General features: G+C 29.7%; 1 protein-coding gene across 1 annotated transcript in view; it reads right to left on the bottom strand.

Annotated features, from left to right (window-relative positions):
- Positions 1-24,822, bottom strand: part of LOC111627075 (ATP-dependent RNA helicase dbp2-like) — a 49,426-nt gene that overhangs the window by 20,668 nt on the left and 3,936 nt on the right. The window contains 7 exon segments of the mRNA XM_023370632.1: positions 3,076-3,248; positions 4,121-4,281; positions 10,793-10,934; positions 11,714-11,779; positions 15,917-16,050; positions 18,479-18,575; positions 19,029-19,248. Of these exon segments, the coding sequence (XP_023226400.1) occupies positions 3,076-3,248; positions 4,121-4,281; positions 10,793-10,934; positions 11,714-11,779; positions 15,917-16,050; positions 18,479-18,575; positions 19,029-19,248 (993 nt within the window).

Here is a 24,822-nt window from a genome sequence, read left to right as displayed (position 1 = left end):
GCTACTTCCACCCATCTGTTAAACAATAACTATGAGTCTATGTAATATGGATGCAGTATATTCTAGATGTATACAAATTCACTTTAATCTGAAAAAAAATTTGGTTGTTTTTCTCACAGCAACTACAATACACTTATAAAAGGAAATTTAAAGAACACATTGAAATACAAAAACAACCTAAAGAAAAATTAATTAATATCTCAGAGGGCATAACGATCAACCCTCAGTGGTATCAATTGATAGATGGAGCTTTACCACATAAAATATAATAATAGTTCAGTCTATGATGTACTACACTGTAATAACTAAGGTTTTATACACTGATGATAAAAATTAATGTGTGATATGTTTGTAAGCCTATATACTAATATACATAATAACAATTAAGTAAAAATTGCACCTTTTTTACCATTTTATAGTTTTAAAATTGTATTGTAATGTTTCACACTTATACTGTTTTTAACTGAAAAAGCTGGCAAGTAGTCATCATCATAAACAACAAGTGAAAACCCAGTAAATACATAAAACTGGATGTAAATTGAAAAAACTTTGTATGTATATTTATGGAAAAAACCCAAATGTGAAAATGGAGTTTTTATGTTATTTTTTCTCTAAAAACATCAGCACTGAGGAGGGGTTGTGAAATTACAACAACCCGAAATAAAGTTGCTGTGAGAAAATCAACCAAATTTTTTTTGGATTAAAGTGAATTTATATACATCAACAACTATGAGATCTAATCTTTACTAAAAGCTGGTTGTCGTCAGAGTTTAATCAGACACATGGAGATATCCTACTGTGTTTTCACCCTCAGTTACACATTATCAAACTTTGTGAGTACAATGACTCAATCTTTGTTGTGAAAATATCTTGCCTTTCTTTAACTATCATCAATGTATGTACTCCCATCCTCTGCATGTAGCATTTTTGTCATATTTATTAAATGTTTTATGTAGGTAAAATATCTATCTTCTAAGAAAAATTTCTTAATTACAACTGAGACACTGCCATAACATTTCCTTATATAATGTGCTTAGAGCTATATTTTCTTCCAACTTTCAGTCAGTTATTGACAACTGCTAATTTGATATCCACAACTGAATTTGGATATCCACAGTTATTTCCTACAACTGACTACTAGCAAACTTAATAAAATTTGTCTTCTTTTTAATAAACTTTCCTATCTACATTACACTATTCTGGTAAGATCATTAGATTTAGACTAGGAGTACTTTTTTTTATCTTGTTGCATTGAATATTTCGACAGGATTCTGTTTTATGAATTTTTTAATGGTATGTTCTCTCTTGATAATTTAATCTTAAGAATACCTCCTCATTGAACCAAAAAAATAAATAAATCACACCTTTCCACTCCTAATTACGTCCTAAACATATCAAAAACAATTTTTTTTCCACAAATGCTCGTAACTTCGTACCCTGTCAGAAATCTTATTTATCAAGACATACAGTATTTAAAACACCATACGGTATAAGGCAGTTAAAATCTTTGTTTTATTTTTTCCCCACTTTTATTACTTTTATTCTTCTTTTCCCATTCTGATTTTTTAAGATTTAGTGCATTCTCAACTTTTAGAATGAAATTTTATTGATTATAAATAAATGCATAGCTTTTATATTAATATTTCTTTTATCACATTTTTACACATTGGATGTTTTACTATATATTGTATCATGTCTTTTTCTGTTTTAATTTAATTATGTCTAAATTATTTGTTCATGCTTATTAATTTTTATATGTGTAGTGTAATTGTTTTTATCTAAGGCAGGGTTGTCCAACCTTTTTCCTAATGGGCCAAATTAGAAATTTATGTATATTCAGCAAGCCACAAAGGTATTTTACATAAATACTAATAGCCCAGGATGCCCCCTAGTGGGCACTCTTTACAAATTTCCATGAGGCAACTTTGATCTACTTAATATATGAATTGTTATTTGTTTTTTTTTGTTATTCTCCGTGGTATAAATAATAAATTCCTATTACAAATAAAAATAATTTATTGTTCAACAAAAGTATGAGGTAGTCCTATTGTACGGTAAGAGACATGATGCTAATTAAAAATAATTATTTAGTGTTATTAAACATCCTATAAACGCTTGAAGATAGTTTAATTTGTTTATTTGCCTTTGCTGGTAACCCTCGATGTTAAATGTATCCGCCATTTTTTCAACAAATTTCCCGTGAGTCAATGCGTGATGTTCACTGAGTCACAGGATGTTGTAAACGTGCGATACAAGGCTAATCAAGGCATATAATAAGACAAGGCACATAATAATTATTTCTACCATTCCGTGGTATAAATAATAAATTCATATCAATAATAAATTCCTATTACAAATAAAAATAATTTATTGTTAATTTAAAATCATCACTAGGGTGCCCCTAGTGGGCATTTTAGGCAATGGATACCATTACAGATGCGACAATGGCTTAGATATGCCTTTAAAAAGTTCAAATTGTGAATACCAAATTTTAATAACAAATATATAATCACATAAAATACTGTATTATTGGCAGTAAACAAATTATATTCATACAAAATAAAAATAAATTCAATGCAATTTTTGACATTGCCTTCCTTTTATAATATTGTCAATATCTGCATTTATGGTACTAGTCATAATTCTAGGAACGTGGTTTTGATGTTTTTCATGGTTTTGATGTTTTTCATCAAAACCGCTACAAGCATTCACAATAGTATGTTTTGCAGGTGGGGTAGTACAGTTTTCTAGCATCAAATACATCATTATGACATCAAAGTGTATCCAGTGAAATGAGAATAATTTTTACAACATTCTTTATCAAAATAAATGAAAATGTATCTAAAACTTTTAGGGTGCAGTAGGCCACATAAAACATAAAACAGCCCTAGATCAGGGATGGACAGCCCTGATCTAGGGAATCGTTTTATTGTTATGTTTTGAGAGCACAGTAATCTTTAGTCCACAAGTACTTTACTGAATGTATTCAAAAATAAAATTTAAAAAATATAAAATTAATGTTTTTTTTCCTCTTTTGTAAAATTTAACTTAATAAAATTATTTAAAAAAGTTTACTTCTGTTCTTTCTCCGATTCTTGACAGACATCTATAATTTGTAAAATATTATGATTGGCACAGAGTTGTAAAGCTCCAATATTAATCTGAATGTAATCTTTCAAGAAATCTTCAGCTAATGTGCGTACTTCTTTTGGCCAAGTTGCACTCCACATTAATGTCTGACGATCTGGCTAAAATGAAAACAAATTTTATAATTAGTCTGTATTATACTCTACAATTTTTTCTTTAATCAGCTACAGATCTAAAAGTTTGTTTTATATCATGTATGACTTTGAAATAAATTCAATGAACTATAATAAACAGGGTCAGTTTATATTCATAATTAAATAGTTTCAAAACATAGATATTAAAAAATTACCACCATAACATAAGTTTTTTATTACATTTTATCAACCAAAAACATTTTTTCTTTGTATAATAGGAATAATTCTAGATCTAGCAGTGGCCAATAAGAAAAGTCTGTTGTAAGTTGTTACTTCATTAATTATGCTTCTGTTTTGTCATCAATATGAACTGAATTTGTTTTTTATAGTTTAATGAATTTTTAGGACATTTAGAATTTTACAAGAACATTCTTATTACTAAAACATGATAATTTTTCAACATTAATATTTAAATTAAGTAAATGGACTTACAAAAAAATATTCTCTACTTCCAAAGACTAATTCTAATCTAATTAAAATGTACAATAGTTCAGAATATTCAGATTGTAATTCAGTGACAATTAGTCTTAGTCTTCTATACCAAATCAGTGTACATTTCATACTTTTGCTACAAAATTTAATATCTACTCTGCTCTTGAAACATTAATTTTTATTTCCATTTAAACAAGTAAAGGATATTAAAATGAGCATAAACTGTTTCTACAGCTAATTACTATTTTATAATACTATTTATAAATCAGTTTATTACGATTTTTGGCTTCTTTAACAGAATTGGTAAATGTGAATAAACCAAACTTTCTTTTAATTTAATTTTTAAATTTCCAAATATAAATATTAAAAAATTTTCCTTTGAAATTAGATTTTTAAAATTTACTTACTCTTATTTGTTCGACAATCTTCCGAATCTGCGGTTCAAAACCCATATCGAGCATACGATCAGCTTCGTCTAACACAAGATAAGTGCAACGTCGTAAATTAGTTTTACCAGCTTCCAAAAAGTCAATCAGGCGACCAGGAGTGGCAATGCAAATTTCTACACCTGAAAATTTTAAATATAGATTAAAAACAATTCATTGATAAACTTTTAAAAATAACTATAAGATAAAATAAATATTAAAAAAAGCTTTTGAATTAACCCCATTAGAAATATAGGTTAAACATTTGTCTTTATATATAATATTAATAAAAAACACATAATATAAAGTAAAATTTTATTTTAAAATACTAATCTCAATTCATGATGATTTACTTAACAGGTTATCAAATCACTAATGTAACTATTTAATACAGTCGACCCCCCTATAAGATATAGATACGTTCCAATTTATTAGGAATCCGATTTCTTACAAGTCGTTCCAATCACAGCCCGACACGTGTCAAGTTTACGGACTACGGCTGATTGAAAGGTTTTCTTCCATAAAATTAATCGATTCTACACTAATCCGACTCAACATTTCCAAAATACGTATATTTTTTCGTAGTTTTATAGGAATCGTAATTATAGGGACCGTAATTATAGGGGGGTCGACTGTAACTGCAATAAAAAAATTATTGTTATAATGTTGCTCATTGTTATAACCTTATCTTGTAAAATGAAATTTTGTTGCAAGTTTCCAAATGTGTTAAACCAAAATTGCAAATTTTACATGAACCATATATATCAAGGGTTAGGTTTATAGAGTAAGACTCCGCTTAACGTTAATTCGATATAATGCTGACTGCTCGAAGCCTTAAAAAAAGCTCAAAATTTACACTGATTTAAATTATGCGGCATTTCATTGATTCATATATAATACAATTACTTACGAACATGAACTAATCAGAAAAGTGTAGCAAAAAAGTTTACTTTTTATAAATCTATTTTTGTTTGGTGCAATTTTGGAAAACATATAAAACATCATGGATGCCATAAACAATATCAGCTTTGCTTGACAAGAATTAACTGATAAATGCATAAGCAAAGTGCAAAAAAAGTTATGGCTGAAGGTATCCAAAAATCCTCAACAAGAAGAGTCGATTGCTGTATCATTAGGTTGACCAAATTCAACCTAATTGATACAGCAGGACTAGGAGATGTAGATGAGCAGGATATTGAGGAGTTACAGCAGGTTTCTGGTGAGAGCCTTACCAACGACAACTTTCAAGAACTGGCAGAACAAGGAATTCATGTACAACTGGAAAACAGAGTTTCTGAAAACGAAGAACCCAAAGAACTTGTAACAGATTTCCTTAGTAAAAGTTTGATAATGTTTTGATAACAGTTTGATAACAGATTTTGAAAGCAGTGCAAAAGCAAAACGAGGCGTTTTGGATGAGATCATCTGCTACCAACATTTGCTTAAGCCCTAGTCACACTAAGCGATTTCTAGCCGCGCAGCCAACTGCAACTGCAACAAGCGTGAGTTGCACACATCTTCTCATGGTCACACACTGTTCGTTGACGTTGCAACACGGAAACACATGACCCTATAATAAAACAATAAAATTACTTGTTTTTGACTACTTTCGTGAGTTTGCTGACATTTTACATTCTACTTCAGAGTATTTACGGAATTTTAGCCACTTTTCTTATTCTGCAATGAATAAAAGAAAAAAGGCGATTATCTTGATAGAGCTGGTGAGAATACACGAAAAGATAAAATCTTCAATAAAACAAAGAATTAAAATCCCACAGGTATTCGTGAGCCTGAATAAGCTCGATCAATCTCGATTCTGTAAAAGTATTAATCCTCTAACTATCCGCCATGATGAAGAACTATTTTCAATGTTGTCACTGTATGACATGCATGCGTTTGTTGATTGGATGCACATTTGAAATTGTCGCAAGTAGAACAAACTTTTTGTTTCTAGTTGCAGTTGCAGTCATGCCAATTTTTGAGGGAGGATTACTAGTTAACGAGAACAACCGTCACGGTTGCAGTCGTCTGCGCAGCTGGAAATCGCATAGTGTGACCAGGGCTTTAAAGAAAGAAAAAAGTAACAAATGAAACTACAGGACTTCTATCGCAAAAAACAAAAATTTCAGAAAAGCCAGGACCTTCCTCACAAAAAATGAACTTTGCATTTCTCTGTGCATATGTTTGTGTTATTTAACATACATTATTATACAAATTAATATAAAAATAACTTAAAGTAAAATTTGTTTATTTTTGGCTGCATGTTCCCCTATCCCTATCTGTTGTATGTTAAAATGACCTCGTTTAATGCTGTTTTGTTTAGCGCTTGTCATCTAGGAACGCATCCCCCGTGTTAAGTGGGTCTTACTGTATATTACTATTATTGAGTTGTTGAAAACAAAATTGAATATTTTTATTTTTGATTTGAAAGTTTATTAATCTAATTTAACACTCCAGTATTTAATCAAAATAATCTCCATCCACTCAAATACACTTCTATCAATGCAATAGAAGTGTATTAATGCCAATTCAATAAAAATCAGGAAAATGAGAGGCCAAAACATCACCAAATGTATTTTTTGAAGGAAAACTCTTCAACCCTCCCAAAAATACATTATTATAAAATAATCAAGATATTTAAAATAGTAGTAGTCCATTGGCTAATAATATGAAAAATAAAGTACGTGAAGAAAAATTCTGAAGTTCAATTCTGCCAATTTTTTTTTATGGTCTGCTTTGCAACATGTAGTTTGATATTGTCATACAGACATGTCATATATCAAATCTATTCACCAAGGCCAACTCTTGAATGTGCAGTTTATAATGCATCGTTTCAATTTCTTTATATTAATCAAGTTACCTTGTTGCAAAAGTGAAAAATAAATCACACCTCCATACAGACACCATAACCTTCCATGGATGAAGGTTCCGTTTTGGTTCTTCCACATCTAGCCACTGCTCAGAATGTCGACAATTGTCCTAACTATTTTTCATTGCAAGTTAAAATATACAATAAACCTTCATTTTTGTTCCAGAAAATCTGAGAATAGCAGACCTCCAAATGATAAATCATCTCTCTCTTGCTGAGCTTGTGCATTAGTCATTTATCAAGCTTCTTGACTTTCCCAATGCCTTTTTTAAATGTCAGAAAATTAAACAATGAACAAGGGTGGAAAGTTTAAATTTTGAAAAACGACAATTTCATTTGCAACAACCCTATATTAATATGATTATAAACGAAGTGCAATGAAATAGCCACAGATAGTCAAAAGAATAGCTTGATGGTAAGGCATTTTACTGCAGTTCAAGATTCACAGTTCAAATTTGTGCATGTCTCATGAAATATTTTTTAGAAAAATCAAGTAGACAAGAAGCTAAAAACATCACCCGATGTTTTGGGAAATACAGGTTCTACACACAAGTCAGAATGATAAAGGACAAAATCCATAATATGTATAAAAAAATACCTTAAAGCCCACAGATCAGAAAATTTAAAAAAAAAAAATATTGGTAATAGATGTTTTATTATATTAGTTCCCTCTAAACTAGTTTGTTCACACAATTATAAAGTAGTTTGTTACTTAAGCATAAACATTTTTTTTGCATTTGACATATGTTATATGTATGTTAATCTTCATAACTAATAATATACAGTCAAATCTGTCTATAATGGAACTCCAAGAGACTGAACAACTCTTCCACAGTGGACACATTTCCACTATATATAGGTTACCTATGATAGGTATCCCTTGATTAATGTGATTAATAAATTATCAATGTTACTGTGTATATCAAAATCNTGAACAAGGGTGGAAAGTTTAAATTTTGAAAAACGACAATTTCATTTGCAACAACCCTATATTAATATGATTATAAACGAAGTGCAATGAAATAGCCACAGATAGTGTGAGATTAGCCGGGGTTACGGAGTAGATAGTACTCGTGTAACACTTAATCGGCACAGATTAACCAAAATCTGTATCCTTAGTTTCGGATCTTGAGATCCGATCTTATGTCAAGATTTGTTTGACCGGAGGGCGGTGATATATAGATAAAAGAGGAATTCTAGACTGTGAGGTCTTTATTCCAATTGTCAGGTTCCCGACACCAGTTAATCGATCTTATTAGACGCGGATTAACACGCGTACGCGATCTGATTCGGAAATGAATCGAGGAGACATACTTATATAAGCAAAAGTAAAATTTAATAAAACTAAACAATGAATACAAATGGTCAACAACAATTAAACGACAAGCTGACGGTTACAACTATACTTATGCTAATGTGCGTTCGAGAGAGAGAGCTCACAAGATTATTATAAACATACGACCTGTTAGTTGTCGTCTTCGTTTCTGTAGATATAGGTCACCTTGTAGATAGGATTCATGCTTCTATTGTATGGGAGATTAATTCGTGCACAAAATACAAAATTATCACTTCTTCTAAGTGTAAACTCGGGACTTAGTCTATCGGACTTCGTTATGGGCGTTGGCCATCAGGAGGAAAACTGTATGTGGAGTCTGGACACTTTCAAATCGGTCGGAGAACTCCTCGAATTCTGACTAATTTCTCCTTTTATTTCCAAATTTCGTCCAATCATTGTCCAGTAACTCTTCGTGAGAACCGGCGAAAAGGGGGACGAATGAGGGGTAGTCATTTCCCATCTGAGCGAGATTTTTAACGGATATGTAAAAACAACGGATGTTCTCCTTGACGAAAAGGAAATAACATTTGTTATGTGGGGTTTTTCCCACGTCTAAAACACCAGTTTTTTCACACAAAACGAAATAATATTTTGTCGATAATTTAAACATATTAATAAAATTCATAAATGAGGCCCAGGGGCCTTTCGGATCTCACAATAGTCAAAAGAATAGCTTGATGGTAAGGCATTTTACTGCAGTTCAAGATTCACAGTTCAAATTTGTGCATGTCTCATGAAATATTTTTTAGAAAAATCAAGTAGACAAGAAGCTAAAAACATCACCCGATGTTTTGGGAAATACAGGTTCTACACACAAGTCAGAATGATAAAGGACAAAATCCATAATATGTATAAAAAAATACCTTAAAGCCCACAGATCAGAAAATTTAAAAAAAAAAAATATTGGTAATAGATGTTTTATTATATTAGTTCCCTCTAAACTAGTTTGTTCACACAATTATAAAGTAGTTTGTTACTTAAGCATAAACATTTTTTTTGCATTTGACATATGTTATATGTATGTTAATCTTCATAACTAATAATATACAGTCAAATCTGTCTATAATGGAACTCCAAGAGACTGAACAACTCTTCCACAGTGGACACATTTCCACTATATATAGGTTACCTATGATAGGTATCCCTTGATTAATGTGATTAATAAATTATCAATGTTACTGTGTATATCAAAATCACATTAATCAAATACAGTGGTATCTTGGTACTCAACCAAACAATCACCACCCACTATAACAAATTTTTGGTTAACAACAAATATTTTTATTTTAATTTTTCATTCATCCATAAAAATGTAACCAATTTAAAAATAAAATAAAACCTTACAGCTGCCTACCTTCATCCAACAAAGTTATACTCAATCCAGTTCATTTTTTCATAAGTGGAAAAAAAAACAAATTGCATGCAGAACACAATCATCAGAATGTTTTACAACCATTTCAAATGGATGCAACGTTTCAACAATATTATATGTCTGTGACACACTAAGATTTGTTGCAAATTCACAAGTTGTTCTTCATCAATATTTAACACTTTCTCCCTGCAATTTCTTTTTGACAGCTTTTGGGGCCCATACATTTTGTATCCTTTAGTTCAAAATTTCCCAAACGAAACTTTCAAAACCACATTTGACACATTCTGAGTTTACAAGCATCCCTATACACAGTATGAGTAATTTTTATTGTTTGTATAGCATGATATCCTTTATGAAACTTAAAAAAAGTATGCACAATGTGCCTGATGTGCATTTTATCCGCAGACATTTCGACTTGATTTTACTCAAACAAAATGCACTGTAAAAAAGTTTAAAATAAGCTTCAAAACAAAAATACAATCTTACATCAGAAATAATGTGTTAAATTTCACAATTTATAATTATGTCACATATTTATGTTAAGTAAAAACAGCTGTTAATAAAAATATAGAAAAACTTTCTGTTCAAAATCCAATAAAATTATTGTAATATAGTAGTTGTATTTTCTATTCTGTATTGGGTTATGTATATTTTTTCACTTTTTTATGATTTATACATGCTAGGCTTGTAAACTTATTGTTAAATATGTTAAATCAGATAAAGATACCAATTTTTCCATTACACTAACCAAATTTCCTTTCCATTTCCATTTCCAGATTCCGCTATGTACAGATTAATTTACATTAATTTTTGCAAAAAATTCATGGGACCGAAGAAATTTTCCATTAATGACAGGTTTTTGCTTTATACAGGTTCTGTTATAGACAGGTTTGACTGTATCATTATTAATTAATGATAATAGTAAAGCTGCTGTACTAAATGACAATGTTAAGCAAGGAATTCTCAGACAAAAACAGATTAATAGATCCAAAGTATTTTGGTGGAGGATTATTAATTTGTTTTAAAAACAATTTTCTCTAGTAAATACTGATAAACTTAAAATCTTACAAAATTTACCTCTTTCTAAATCAGCAATCTGAGGTCCTTTAGGTGCTCCACCGAATACACAAGTGTTTCGAATATGTGAAGACCGTCCAAAATCACATGCTACTTGTTGTATCTGTTGTGCTAATTCACGTGTAGGTGCAAGTACCAATACCTGAAAAGTTTTTAAATGCTAATTACTTTAAATTTGTTATAAGTATTAAGTTAATCAAAAATTAGAAATTAATCTTTATTATAATCTACAACTTTTTCCTTTTCCTTCAAATCTATTTCCTTTTTTTTCTATTTTTATTTTGAGAGAAATAATCAAATTAAAAAATATATCTTTGTAGGTCACTATTAGATTAGAAATTCTATAACATTTATAATCTCAAACAATTTAAATCAAATTAAATGAAAGCAATATATGCATTAAATGATGTGGAAACAAAACAGATAAGAAAGCAGATTAAATAAAATAATTTATATGACTTGACAAATGTTGCTCTGGAAGTAAATTTCACAATTTATTAACTCATATTAATAATTTCATTAAATTTTTTATGAATTGTAATAATGGCCAACACACAATCTAAGCATCAGTTGAACTGATAACTTATAATAAGTCAGTTTATCTCATTTTTAGTACAATCAAACTTTGATAAAGGACATTCTAACAGTAATATATTTATATCATTACATAAATACATTACATTTCTAATATAAAAAGAAACCTCATAAATTTTAAAATCTATTGCATTTATAACTTATAAGAATTAAATGTGTATTCGATAACAATAAATATTTAATTAAAATAATTAAATTATTCAGTTGTTATTCCTCTGTTCATTGTGATAGTTATATTATGAATTATCAAAGTTATTTAAAGTAGAATAGATAAATTAAAGTTGAAACCATTTACTTAATTGATATTAACAAATTCATAATACTTACAATAGGCCCATCTCCTCTCTCTAAACGTGGTTGATTATTAATGTGAACAATAGCAGGAAGCATGTACTGTAGAAGAAAAAATAATAATTCTTGAAAAAAATATTTTTAAATAAATAACATTTTCAGTTGTAAAATCTCATTTGAATTCATTCCATTTTTAAATTTCTTTCATTTAATCAACAAATGAATTCAAAAATCATCATAGAGTATTTCTTTATTACAAAACAAAATCTTTTCAAATCGATCACTTACAAAAAAGCCAAAAATAATTTAATCATTAATTCAAAAATTATAAGCCATATTATACTTATGAAATAAATTTCTAGAATATATCATTAGCAATATATTGCAGAAATATAATTCTTTTACTTTTTGTCAGACTTGCAAGCTGTTTATAAATTAACATTTTCAGTTTTAATCACATCTAATATTTTGAAATTATCAGGGAATTTTTTAAATTTCATTTCATCTTTTCAATTGTTATGCTATTCCAATTTTATTACTGAAAGATAAAAAAACTGAACATAAACCTTTAATAATCTGGATATTTTAATGGTACAAGCAAATGTTTATGTTCAGTTTATTATACAAAATCACTGGAACTTACTTATTACAACTTTAAAATTAGAATAGTATATACTTATTATTAGTTATGTTTAAATGTAAATATACTTTATTTTATATCATTCAATCTTAATATACCATCAACTATAAGTTTAATTATGAAATAGTAACAGATTTTGGGAAAAAATCACTGATGAAATCTTTCAATCATAAAATATTTTTACTAGAAAAAACTTAAAAAATTTAATACCAACAACTTAATTTATTTGTTTTTCTTGTTACTCACATTTTAAGTTAGAAAAATTGCCAAATTTGGATTCCAAAACTTTCTTTTTGATTCAAGATAATTAAAATAAAATTGTCGTAAGGAATAATCATCTTTATTAAGTGCATTAAAAAGAGTCTTTGTTTCTTTTTAGGAAACAATCAGTGATTTCTAACTAGAATAGCCTAAGCATTGCATTTATAGGATGTCCCATGTAAAAATGGCCTCATTCAATGGAAGCAATATAAATAAATTAAGTCATAGGACACTCACTAAAACTTTATTTTAATATTATTTAAGCATACAGAAACCTACAGAAGACGCAAAAAGTGGTTTCCTTATGCATTTCTGTACACCTTTATATATGCAAAATCATGTTCAGACTAACATTACATAAAATATTGACATTGAAAGCTTCAATGCTTCTGCAAATGCTTTCTTTCAGTTTGCCTATATTTCTGAGATTGATCTCATTCACTTTCCTCTTTAAATATACTGTATAAAATTTACAACACTAAACTTTCATCATCTCAGTTAGGCCAGTTTTAAGTGGAATTTCCTGTATAACAAATTTGTAATGAATTGAATTCCACTGGATGATCAAAATAAAAACAAAACGTGAGAAGTTTAGTGACACCAAGCTTTGCTTATTACCATCTTGCTACACATTGTGAGAAACACTTAAATCAAAAATAATTATTTACTATAAGCTTCAGTGATTATTTACTTAATTTGATTATTTTCAAAGTTGCATAAACAGAATCATAAGATAATTCAGTCTCTCAATATAAATGCATTAAAGAATTCATAGAATTTGTTTCTAAGCATGCCCAAAGCCTCAATCTTTCCTCAAATAACCTTTTCTTTCAACAATTTTCTTTTTTTTTACATATATACCAAGTGAACTGTCACTTATTAAAAAGTTTTTAAATATAACTTTTTGCAGAAACAAATGATTCAGGATATTTCCTCAAACTCATTTTGACCTGCAGTCATACGTGGTAGTGGTAATTTCCTGCATCTAAACTAGTAGATGCAGGAAATCACCAAATTTTACAGGTATTTTTCACCAAATTGGGTTACTTACCTATGCTTCCATAATTTCCTCTTGCTATACGCTATCCACATAACTGAATAAAAATTTTGATCAAAAAATTTTTTTCCACTTATCACAGACCCTCAAGACTGCTACTGAAAATTGCTGTCTTACACTTGCAACTTTTCCTTATTGTCACATGACATATTATGCAGCCATTTTCCACACTAATGTCATTTTTGGTGACCTGACATCTTGGAAGTTTCTAATGATTGTTGCAAGAGGTAAGCATGACATTATGGATACTTGCCAGCTATGTATGATGTAATGGCATGCATGGTCTTCAAGTCACTACAACCGTGAAGACCACGAAGAACTTTCTGTCAGATATCTTGGAGTACTATCATCTTAACAATTTAAATGCAATTTTCACAGTTTCATTTCATGTCTGAAAAAATGTAAAAATCATTTTCTAGTCCTCTTGAGAAACACCTCAACCCATGCTATCACAAAGTTTGAAGGGCTACCTATAGGAGCCTAGTCAAGAGCACTGTTTTGTAAATTAAACAATGTATGAAATTTGACACATGCAGTGAAAACACATTATGGGATTCTTCAGAATCATCAAATTTGAGAAATGACTATTATGTACACAATTACATGTGAAAAATCAACAGAAAATTGCTGCCTTGTGCATGCATTCCTGTAAAAAAGAAAGAACTGTATGTGATCACAAACTAATGTTAAATAACATTTCTTTATATAGCTTTCTACTAAGAAAATTCTGTTCTGCAGTATAAGATATTTCCAGTTATTCCAGCACTTAATTAAATAATAATGAGCTAACTCCATATTCATATATATAGATATAAATATGGAGTTAGCTCACTATAGTGCACAGTGGTAGACATGGGGCTACTACCACACACAAACACCATTCATGTGTGATGTGTAGTTTTAGCTGTGGAGTGAAATATAGGCACACACACGTCCATTTATATATATATATAAATGGACATGTGTGCACTATAGTGGTTGCGTCTTGATAGCTATAAGGGTTTGGGAGATATGGGGGTTGAAAGTGATTGACTTCAAAAATGTGTAACAATGGACGTGTTAACAATAGAATTGTTAACAATGGAAATGTTGAGTAACAAAGGAAGTGTTAAGAGAAAGCAGTGTGCAAGATTTACAGGTGAAGATGCTGTTTTTTCGTTTTTGCAGGAAATCAAACATATTTTTAGAACCATGTAAAAATTCTCTAATTAGTCTGGAAACGGGGAACCTAATTCTTGCATTCTGTGAAAATGGGTAAGAATGGCTGTAATATAATCTTAAATGTTTTCAAATAGTGAAAAATGTTTTGGAATAGGACCGTTATGTGTGAGTAGTGAGAATGGCTTTTGGAGACGTGTGATGCACATGCTTCAGTTAATTTTTCATAAGTAAAAGTGTACAAATAACAGAAAAAAAGTAGAAAGTGAAAAGTGAATAGTGAAGTGTGAAAAGTAAAAATATACAAAACAATGCCAAAGCATAAGAAAGAATTTTTGCAGTCTCGAATCATATCTCAAAGGTAAAAGATGGCGTGGAGAAATGAAACCACNAAAATTTTTGCGGTCTCGAATCATATCTCAAAGGCAAAAGATGGCACAGAGAAATGAAACCACGGAAGAAACAGAAGTATGTCTAACATTGCTATGAGAAAATTATCAACGAAACAGAAATAATCAGACAGAAGAGCAACTTGAAAATTATAGGGAAACATATCAAATCAGAGAAAGATTATGTAGAGAAAGAGAAACAAGTCTTTTATATATATATATAAAAACTATATTACATATAAATGTATGAACAGATAAAAATCCAGTGAAGTGGATACTTGCAGCTAGTTTAGGAATAAATGACATTTGACAAGTCAATCAAGTAATTCTGGCTCATGGCATCAACAAGTCTGGTACTCGAAAACTGCCAAACTCTTTGAGCTAAACAACCACTCACCACACCAGGATATAGTCAATCATGTACTCTGAACCGATTATGGTGTGCACATAAACAAAACAAAAAAGTTTGAAGGGTGGAGTTCAAAAAAGTTTGTTTTTGTTTTGTTTATGCACACACCATAATCAGTTCAGAGTACGTGATTCTCTTTGAGATACTTCTTGCATGTCTTCTTTATATATTATCACTTGATATTATTAGACACTTTTGTCAAAACTATTGTTACTGACACATTATATAATTTTATACATTTTCCTTTATTTCTGTAACAATAGCTTATATAAAAGCAAAGAAAATAATAAGAGTTTCCTTTAAAAATGATTATGAATGTACTTACAGCTAAAGTTTTTCCAGAACCAGTTTGTGCAATTCCAACCATGTCTCTACCACTAAGAGCAATAGGCCAACCTTGTGCTTGTATTGGCGTTGGTCGCTCATAACTTTGCTGATGAATAGCATTCATAACATATTCTAAAAATAAAATATTATATAATTTAAATTCCATAAATATTTACATTAAGAAATAAAATTTCATTATTAACAGAAAAATAAAATAATACAATTCCATAAGACAGTGGTTAATGCAACAGATTTGATTAATCAAAACAACTATTCTCTGGACTTTGAAATAAAAATAAAGTACAGCTGAAATTCATGCAACTAAAAATTTTCATTTTGAATCATATGTACTGTTTTAAATACATCCATAAGCTTTAAACTCAGAGTATAATACAGTTGTAAGCTCAGATTACGTAATTTCTACAGAACATTGATATCTAAGTTATCACAATCAAATCAATCTTGTAGTATTTACCAGGTTGTTCAATAAGTTTGGTTGTTCGATAAGAAAAACATGATATTGTTTGAAATACATTTTATATTCAATATAAAATACATTCAATATAATCTCCCTGAACTTCAATACACTTGTACCAGTGATCTTCTAATTTGTGGATTCCATCCCTAAAGTAAGAATCCGGAAGACTTGAAATATGCTTCTACAGCTGCAATTACCTCTTCGTTTGATGAAAATCGTTTCCAACGTATGAATTTTTTGAGATGTGATAACAGCCAGAAATCAGAGGAAGTTAAATCTGGCAAATAGGGAGGATGTTGCAACAATTCGTATTTTAATTTACTGATTTTCGTGATAGTTTTTTGAGCTGTGTGAGAGGGTGTGTTGTCTTGATGAAAAATGATTTTTTTCTTCTTTAAACCAGGTCTTTTCTCACAAATTTTTACATCCAGCTGGTTCAAAAGGTTACAATAATAATCTGAGTTTATTGTTTTACCAGTTTGGAGGTAATCCACAAACAAAATTCCTTTTGCATCCCAAAAAACTGATGCTAACGCCTTTTTGGCCGATTTCTGGACCCTAACTCGCTTCGGAGCTGAACCGTGTTCACCCCACTCCTTAGCCTCTTGTTTTGATTCAGGATCATGGTGGTAGACCCAAGTCTCATCCATAGTGATGAAACAATGCACAAAATCCTTTTTATTCTTTCTAAAACACTCCAAATGTTGCTGAGAAAGTTGCATTCAAATGTGTTTTTGTTCCATAGTTAGCAAATGCAGTACCCATTGTTCACACAGCTTCCTGTAACCCAAAACTTCAGCCAAAATATTGCTCACACTGTCTAACGAGATCCCTAGTGCTTCTACTAAATCTCTCTTGGTTAATCGACGATCTTCCAAAACCATATGCTGTATTTTTGCTATGATTTCTGGTGTTGATGCACTTTTTGGATGTTCTTCGTGGGTATCGTCTTCAAAACTCGTACAACCATGTTTAAATTCAGCAACCCATCTTTCTACTGTTCTAATTGAAGGGAAAGAGTCCTTATACACTTTTAACAATCGTTCATGAATTTGTTTTGGTGCAACACCTTCCAAAAATAAGAATTTTATCACTGCATGATATTCAATTTTTTCCATTGTAAAAAAATACAGTGGCACATCAACTTTGAACAGCTGCAAATATACAAACGAGTTGAAAGGTCTACTTGAAACTTGACACATGTTTATGAAATAGTAGTACTATTTTTAGAGAAAAAGTGACAATCCTAATAGTGTCATCTCTTATCAAACGACAAAACTTATTGAACAACCTGATACTTCTATTTGTAATTTAAAAGATTTATTTTACAATTATAATCTTTATTAATCATCATTATTTGCAAATTTTATCAAGGCAATAATAAATGTAAACCTCTCCAAGTTTATTATACTTTTTCCAAACTTTCATTTTTATTTTTCAGTTATAGCTTCCCCATAATTCATCAGTGTAAAAAGAGAATCAAGAAAACAAATTATAAAATTTTTATTTTTGATTATAATAATAATGACATCTTTCAAGCCAGACTGAGCCATCACATCTGATTAGAGCCTTAAACTCTCCAAAAATAATCATGACTAGCTATCAATATTAGGTGAAATCAAACTAAAAGTCATAATTTTTATTATCTGAGTTTAATATAATCTTGATGAAATTTTCAGTTATTTACTTTATTCAAAATTGAATTTTTTCATTATTAAAATAGTTAGCTTTTCTTCCTCTGTAAAATGTTATTGAGAAAGTCTCTAATTTATTCTAATTATTTTCCTTCTTATTAAAATAGAAATATAAAATTGTGGAATTATTGATGTTAATCTAAAAATTTTATGAAATAAATGATGACAATTCCAGTCTATTATAAATTTATAAATATTAAATTGATAATTCTGTAAAGTGAGAAACATACAAATTTTTTCTCTATAATAAATTACACTCACTCGTCAGTGGACTTATTATTTTATCAGATAATAATCTGTCACAGACTGTATTATGCTATTTATTCAACCGCGAACAAATATCATATGAAATTACAATTAATTGACAATTTCTGAATTTTTGTTTTACCTGGAAAACTTCCTTCGTCAAAGAGGGTGACTGGCTTGGGAACTCCACGACCTCTAATAGTAATTTCATTCATTTGCCAAAATGCATCCACCTCCACCTATAAATATTCATTAAAATATATCATTACAACAATCAATAAAAATAAATCATTAAAAAATTACTTATTTGAATTGAAGTGCACAATAAGAAAATATTTAATTCAGTTATTAAATTTTATAATTTACAATTATACTCAAAACAGCAATAAATTATTTTACATCACTCAAAAGATCCAACTTATATTTCTTTCTTGCAAATACTATTAGACTTTCCTAATTTATGTTTTTAAAATTTTACTTCTCTTCCCTACAATTAATGATATTTTTTCATACTTCTTATTGACATGATAAAGTTCTTACTTTAAAAAAGCTATTAATGCCAAAAGACAGACTATTTAATGTTATTTTTGAAAAACACATTTTCTCTAAATATTAAAGCTTATATAATTTACACAAAGATTCAATTATTTGTTTACTTATATAATTTTAAAATTCTCCAAAATGATACTAACCGGTACTCTTCTTGCTACATTTGGATGCTCCTTATAAAAATCTTTCTGGAAAGGAGGTAGGCGCGACAGATCCCATTTGGGTTTTCGTAGACGTTCTCCTGGTTGCTTTCCTTTCAAGCTATTCTTCTGACTTTTGTTATTCGAGTAACCACCCCCACCTCGTTTTGCAGTGTCTCTAAAACCGCTGCGATTGTTTCCTCGGTCTCCACCACGATTATCACTGTTAAAATAATTNTTAATTATATATATATATATAATATAATAAAATATCATTTATTTTTAAATATATGTATTTGTAATCCTTTCTGACCTCCTTTTCCTTGTATGTAATTCTACTAAACAACTACATAATAATTAGCTCGGACTAACAGAAGTGTATCATATAAATAAACTGTTTTACAATACAATAACAATTCTTTTAAGGTTTATTTTCAATAATTTAATGTAAATTATAATAAAAGCTTGTTTCAATAGATTAAATATTTAGGAGAATGAAAAGTTGAACATTTTTAATTGCCTCAAATTCTTTTAGTTTGAAAATTGTAAAAATCTATCTAAATTTAAAGTCATCATATGCTTGAGTATAACAAATTTTAATCATCATGATTAAACACTTAAAAATAATTTGCAATACAACAGAAAATAGAAATGCTTTAGCATCACTTTTGAGCATATTTAAGCAGTCAAAAATCTGATGAAACAGAAAAACTAAATTAACTTATTAAATATATTTGGGTGTTTTAAATGTAGCAATAATTGTTAGGTGAAATTTTTGTAGATTAGTGTAATGATTTACACTAATCTACAAAAGCATCTCAAAATACAGTAAACTTGTGTAAACCAGAATCACATGATACCAAATATTTTTCTGGAAAGTTGCCAATTCCATTTTCAATTAAAAAAATTAAGAAAAATGCTCCATTTCAAAGAATTTTTTCTGCTTAGGCAGGTTTCCATTTTATTCAAGTTCTACTTTGGAAGATAAAAAAGTACATTTCTATTTGACTTGTCTTAATGTCTAAATGAATAATCAGCTATGATAAGTCACTACTGCTGTTATTTGTATAGTAATTTAAGATATTATTTAACTTATTTCAAGACTCATTCAACAAAGCTTTACTTAAAAATGAGCAATTATTTCTTATGATATCGTCACAATGCTGGTCTGGGATTTTTAATCATATTTTTAATTAATTTAATTTGAAATACATGCTCTCCACCTGAAATTAGTATTGACTTGCCCCTGTTCATCATACTTTTCTGTTAGCAATGGAGTTGTGCCAGTCATCTATCATCTATTCTTTTAGGGAAAACATTTTGAATTGAAATAATGTGATTTCCACTTCCAATTTGCTTCAAAAGTTTGTGTACAGTTATTTAATCAGAGCCTCCTATCCCTAAGCTTTCCATATTTGGTCTTGATTTTCATGTATCTAACTCTATTCTTAAGATTAAGGAAAGACAGGTGAAAAGATGGACAATAGTGGAAATTTATAGGTCTACAATTTTTCAAATTACAGCCCAATTATCAATAAATTTGTTTTTACTCAAGATTAAGAAATTCTTTTTATGATATTAATACAAGGAATGATCAAAAGATTTCCATTTGACAGCTGTAGGTCCCAGTAGGTTCATTCCATTTAGAAAATATTGCCACTAGCATTAAGACAATTATCCCATTGATAAACCAAGTTAAAATGCCAATCTGGTAAAGGACAATTAGCTGCTGCATATAAAAGTCCAATACATCCTTTCTCATGTCATCATCTGATCAAAACAGTCCTCCTTTCAGAGGACCAAAGGCACGAAAAGCACACGGTGATATCTGGACTTTGTGGCAGCTGCTCCAGGGGTCTCCCATTTAAGAGTGACCAACTTCTTGATGACATTGTCAACATGAGGATGCATACTGTCGTACTCCTTGCAGAACTTCACATGCCATTTCTCAATGGTGTATGAAGTTCTAACTTTATTAATACTAACATAAGTATTTTATTTTAGCATGCAAAGAAAAAATTTAAAACATATTTTAACATACTTAGAAAAATGAATATTTATAAACCTACTAGAAAACTTACATCCTACTTAGAAAAGTTAAAGCTCATAATATGTATAGTTACAACTTATCTAAATAAAACATTATTGAGATTTAAATCTCACTATTATGGATCAGGTTATGTTATTAATTAATCCAGAAACACATCGTAACTTTAGAAAATTAAACAATGTATTTTTTGAATCACAATGTGAACAGCCACATTTCTTCTGACCGACAAGGACTAAGCAGATGAGAATATCACCCAAATGTTCGTCATCTTGACTTTAAAATGGCATAGCATTGAACTTAGAACATGTGAAATTACATAAATGCATGCAAGAGGATGCAAATGTAGAAAAGTATAACTTAAAAATATTTTTGTTCTGGATTTTGTACAAAAAAAAAAAAAACTACTAAAATGACAAAATTATGTTATGGTTATTGAATACGATACACTCAAATTTATTATTGGAATATGATATAAATTAAAAATTATGTTACAGTTGGCAACATGTTTCACAGCCAAAAACAGAACAGCAGCACAACTATCTCATTTGGACATATTTGGTTGCAATAATGCCATCAATATGTGTATTGCATGCACATGTAGTTCTGAGTGCAACAAATATCTTTCTAATTACACAGCTAGATCACTGGCTTTGTGTTGGTTACTCTGGACATGGTCCCCATCATACAAGTGACTACAGCAATGTCAAACAAAAACTTTTTGATCCCTTTTATAACTTTGCTTACATATGGATTTATTTTAAAGTATTTTGTGACTATCAATTAAAATATATTAGTAATATAAATTTTTACTTTAACATTTAATAATTTTAAACTAACTTCCTTTAACCAATAAAATTCAAAGGGCTTTTCTCTTTTACCTTTCCCCACCCTAAAAAAAAAAAGGCACTAATAGGCCTTTTTTAATTAATGCTGATCATAACGTTCAATCACGTTCACTCCCATAGTGAATGCAATTGAACTTTTGTGTTTCGTCACTTGTGACAAATGATGAATGATGAAACACAACATATCTAGATCAAATAACTTATAAAAATTTGTTAGGTTCCAATCTCAATTTGGACCTGATCTGTCCATAAACTACTGCTCTGAGAGTTAGGGTTCAGATTGTTTACAAATATACATCCCCAGAAGGAATGTATATTTGTAAACAATCTGCATATTCATTATATTCATTAAAGTAATAAAAATTGCATATTTGATGTACCACTATATTCATGAAGAGATAAAAACACCTCTACTTCCTCAGACATCTAATCATCAGTTACAGTCTATTTTTAAGCTGCTCATACAATTATGAAAAATATTTTTTAACTTATTCAAGTGTTTACCACCACCAATTTCTTTGTCACAATGAATTTATTATCTTCGATAATGTCAAATCATCTTATTAGCATCAATATGCTTTCGAAAAAAATAAATAATCTATGAAATAATCTACAGAAAGTTGGTGAAATAGCTTTGTTCTAAAATCTTTAAATCTTTTATTTATTAATTAGTAATGAAGAATGAAGTCATATATACCAAAAGTGGGTTTCTTTTTTGACAAGTGAGACCTTATTCAGTGAATTCTTTTAATTAAATGATCCACAAATATATATTTTTTCCTTTTATTCATTATAAATTTCTCACAATAATTTTGACTACTCCTGCAGATCCAAATATTGATAATTTATTGCACTCATAGAAATACTGAGATTTCATAAATCTATCACAAGATACGGAAAGAATCTTTACCACATACTTGTATGTTTTGATCATATTTTTAACTATCGATAAAATTTAATGCTTATCTTCTCTGAATCATCACTAAACACAATTTGTGATAGAGTCAAATTTGTTGTTTTCAACACCTGCAAATTATGCTGAGTGAAATTTATGCTTAAATTTAGACTTTATTTAGTATGTTTCAAAATGTAAGCAATTATAACTGATTTAGTTGCTGATTTTAGATATTTGATTCCTTTCAAACTTTGCTTCAGAATGACTTAATTCAGTTCATATGTAATAGCTTTTGAGCTTGTTCAGTGTTACCAGCCAGTGATGTTTATTAATACAGTAGAACCTCGATTATCCGGACTAATTGGGGATGAAGGTAGTCCGGATAAGGAAAAATCCGGATAATCGAAACAAATACTTTAATTTGTCTTTTAATGATAATACAACACGTTTTCTTTTCGATGACATATCNATTTATTTACACTCTGATGTCATTGGATTTAAATAAACCTCTTTGAAACAGCCAAGTTGTTTCAAGTTGGGAGTTCAGTCTCGCTAATGTTAGTATGGACATCAAGTCTGGTCAGTGTATGTTGTAAGTTATTTGGAATTCTGATCAAATTGTGTTGTTGAGGAATATTATGGAAAAACTCTTCCGTAGACTGGGATTCCGTAGCTGGGATTTTGGGTGCTTACAAAGGTGCCACGCAAAGGCAAATATTCTATGTGAAAAATGTTCTGTAATTATTACAGACACAAGATATTGGATGCTATTGGTAAAGGATACTAAATTAGGCATAACTGTATGCTTGATTTTCAATTTTTTTTGTAGATAGAGCTTTTTATCTTTGGTTGTTACAAAACATGCAATTCAATTCTGTTTATAAGCATAAACAAACACACATCACTCAATTTTTGCTCAACATTCCTTGAGTTATAAACAATTTAACATGACAATTGAATCTAAACTCCATCCGAGGGGCAATCTTCGTTTTCGGGCTTCTCAGCAGCTTTCCCCATGATTTACTCGTGTTCGTTGCAAAATCTCAACTAGTTGAGATTTTGCAACGAACACGAGTAAATCATGGGGAAAGCTGCTGAGAAGCCCGAAAACGAAGATTGCCCCTCGGATGGAGTTTAGATTCAATTGTCATGTTAAATTGTTTATAACTCAAGGAATGTTGAGCAAAAATTGAGTGATGTGTGTTTGTTTATGCTTATAAACAGAATTGAATTGCATGTTTTGTAACAACCAAAGATAAAAAGCTCTATCTACAAAAAAAATTGAAAATCAAGCATACAGTTATGCCTAATTTAGTATCCTTTACCAATAGCATCCAATATCTTGTGTCTGTAATAATTACAGAACATTTTTCACATAGAATATTTGCCTTTGCGTGGCACCTTTGTAAGCACCCAAAATCCCAGCTACGGAATCCCAGTCTACGGAAGAGTTTTTCCATAATATTCCTCAACAACACAATTTGATCAGAATTCCAAATAACTTACAACATACACTGACCAGACTTGATGTCCATACTAACATTAGCGAGACTGAACTCCCAACTTGAAACAACTTGGCTGTTTCAAAGAGGTTTATTTAAATCCAATGACATCAGAGTGTAAATAAATGGGCTTGTTTGCTCAACTCAATAATTTACTAATCAATAATGCTCTCTGTTGCATGTATAACAACATGCATTAATTATGCTAGAGTATAATATATAAAATAAAGAATAATCTAAAATATTCCTCAACGAATAATAAAATCATAAAGCTGGTAACATTTGTTTTTTTTTTTTTTTTATTACAAGTCTACTAGGGAACCCATGAAGTTTCTGTACAGTTGTGTTATTCAACACTTGCCACAAGGAGCACTGTGTGAGCTATATCGTAAAAATGGCTTCCCCCAGGAGAAAGCTCAATGTGTTGTGTGGCTAGCAGAAACCAAATCACCGATTACTGTGCAGCAAAAGTTTAGGTCCCATTATGGAAAGAAAGCACCTGATG

Source organism: Centruroides sculpturatus, unplaced genomic scaffold (assembly GCF_000671375.1).
Source record: "Centruroides sculpturatus isolate CEXI.00-Female unplaced genomic scaffold, Cexi_2.0 scaffold33, whole genome shotgun sequence".
Taxonomy (NCBI): Eukaryota; Metazoa; Arthropoda; class Arachnida; order Scorpiones; family Buthidae; genus Centruroides; species Centruroides sculpturatus.
The sequence above is the reverse complement of the archived record's forward strand: the minus strand, read 5'-3'. Positions and strand labels throughout refer to the sequence as shown.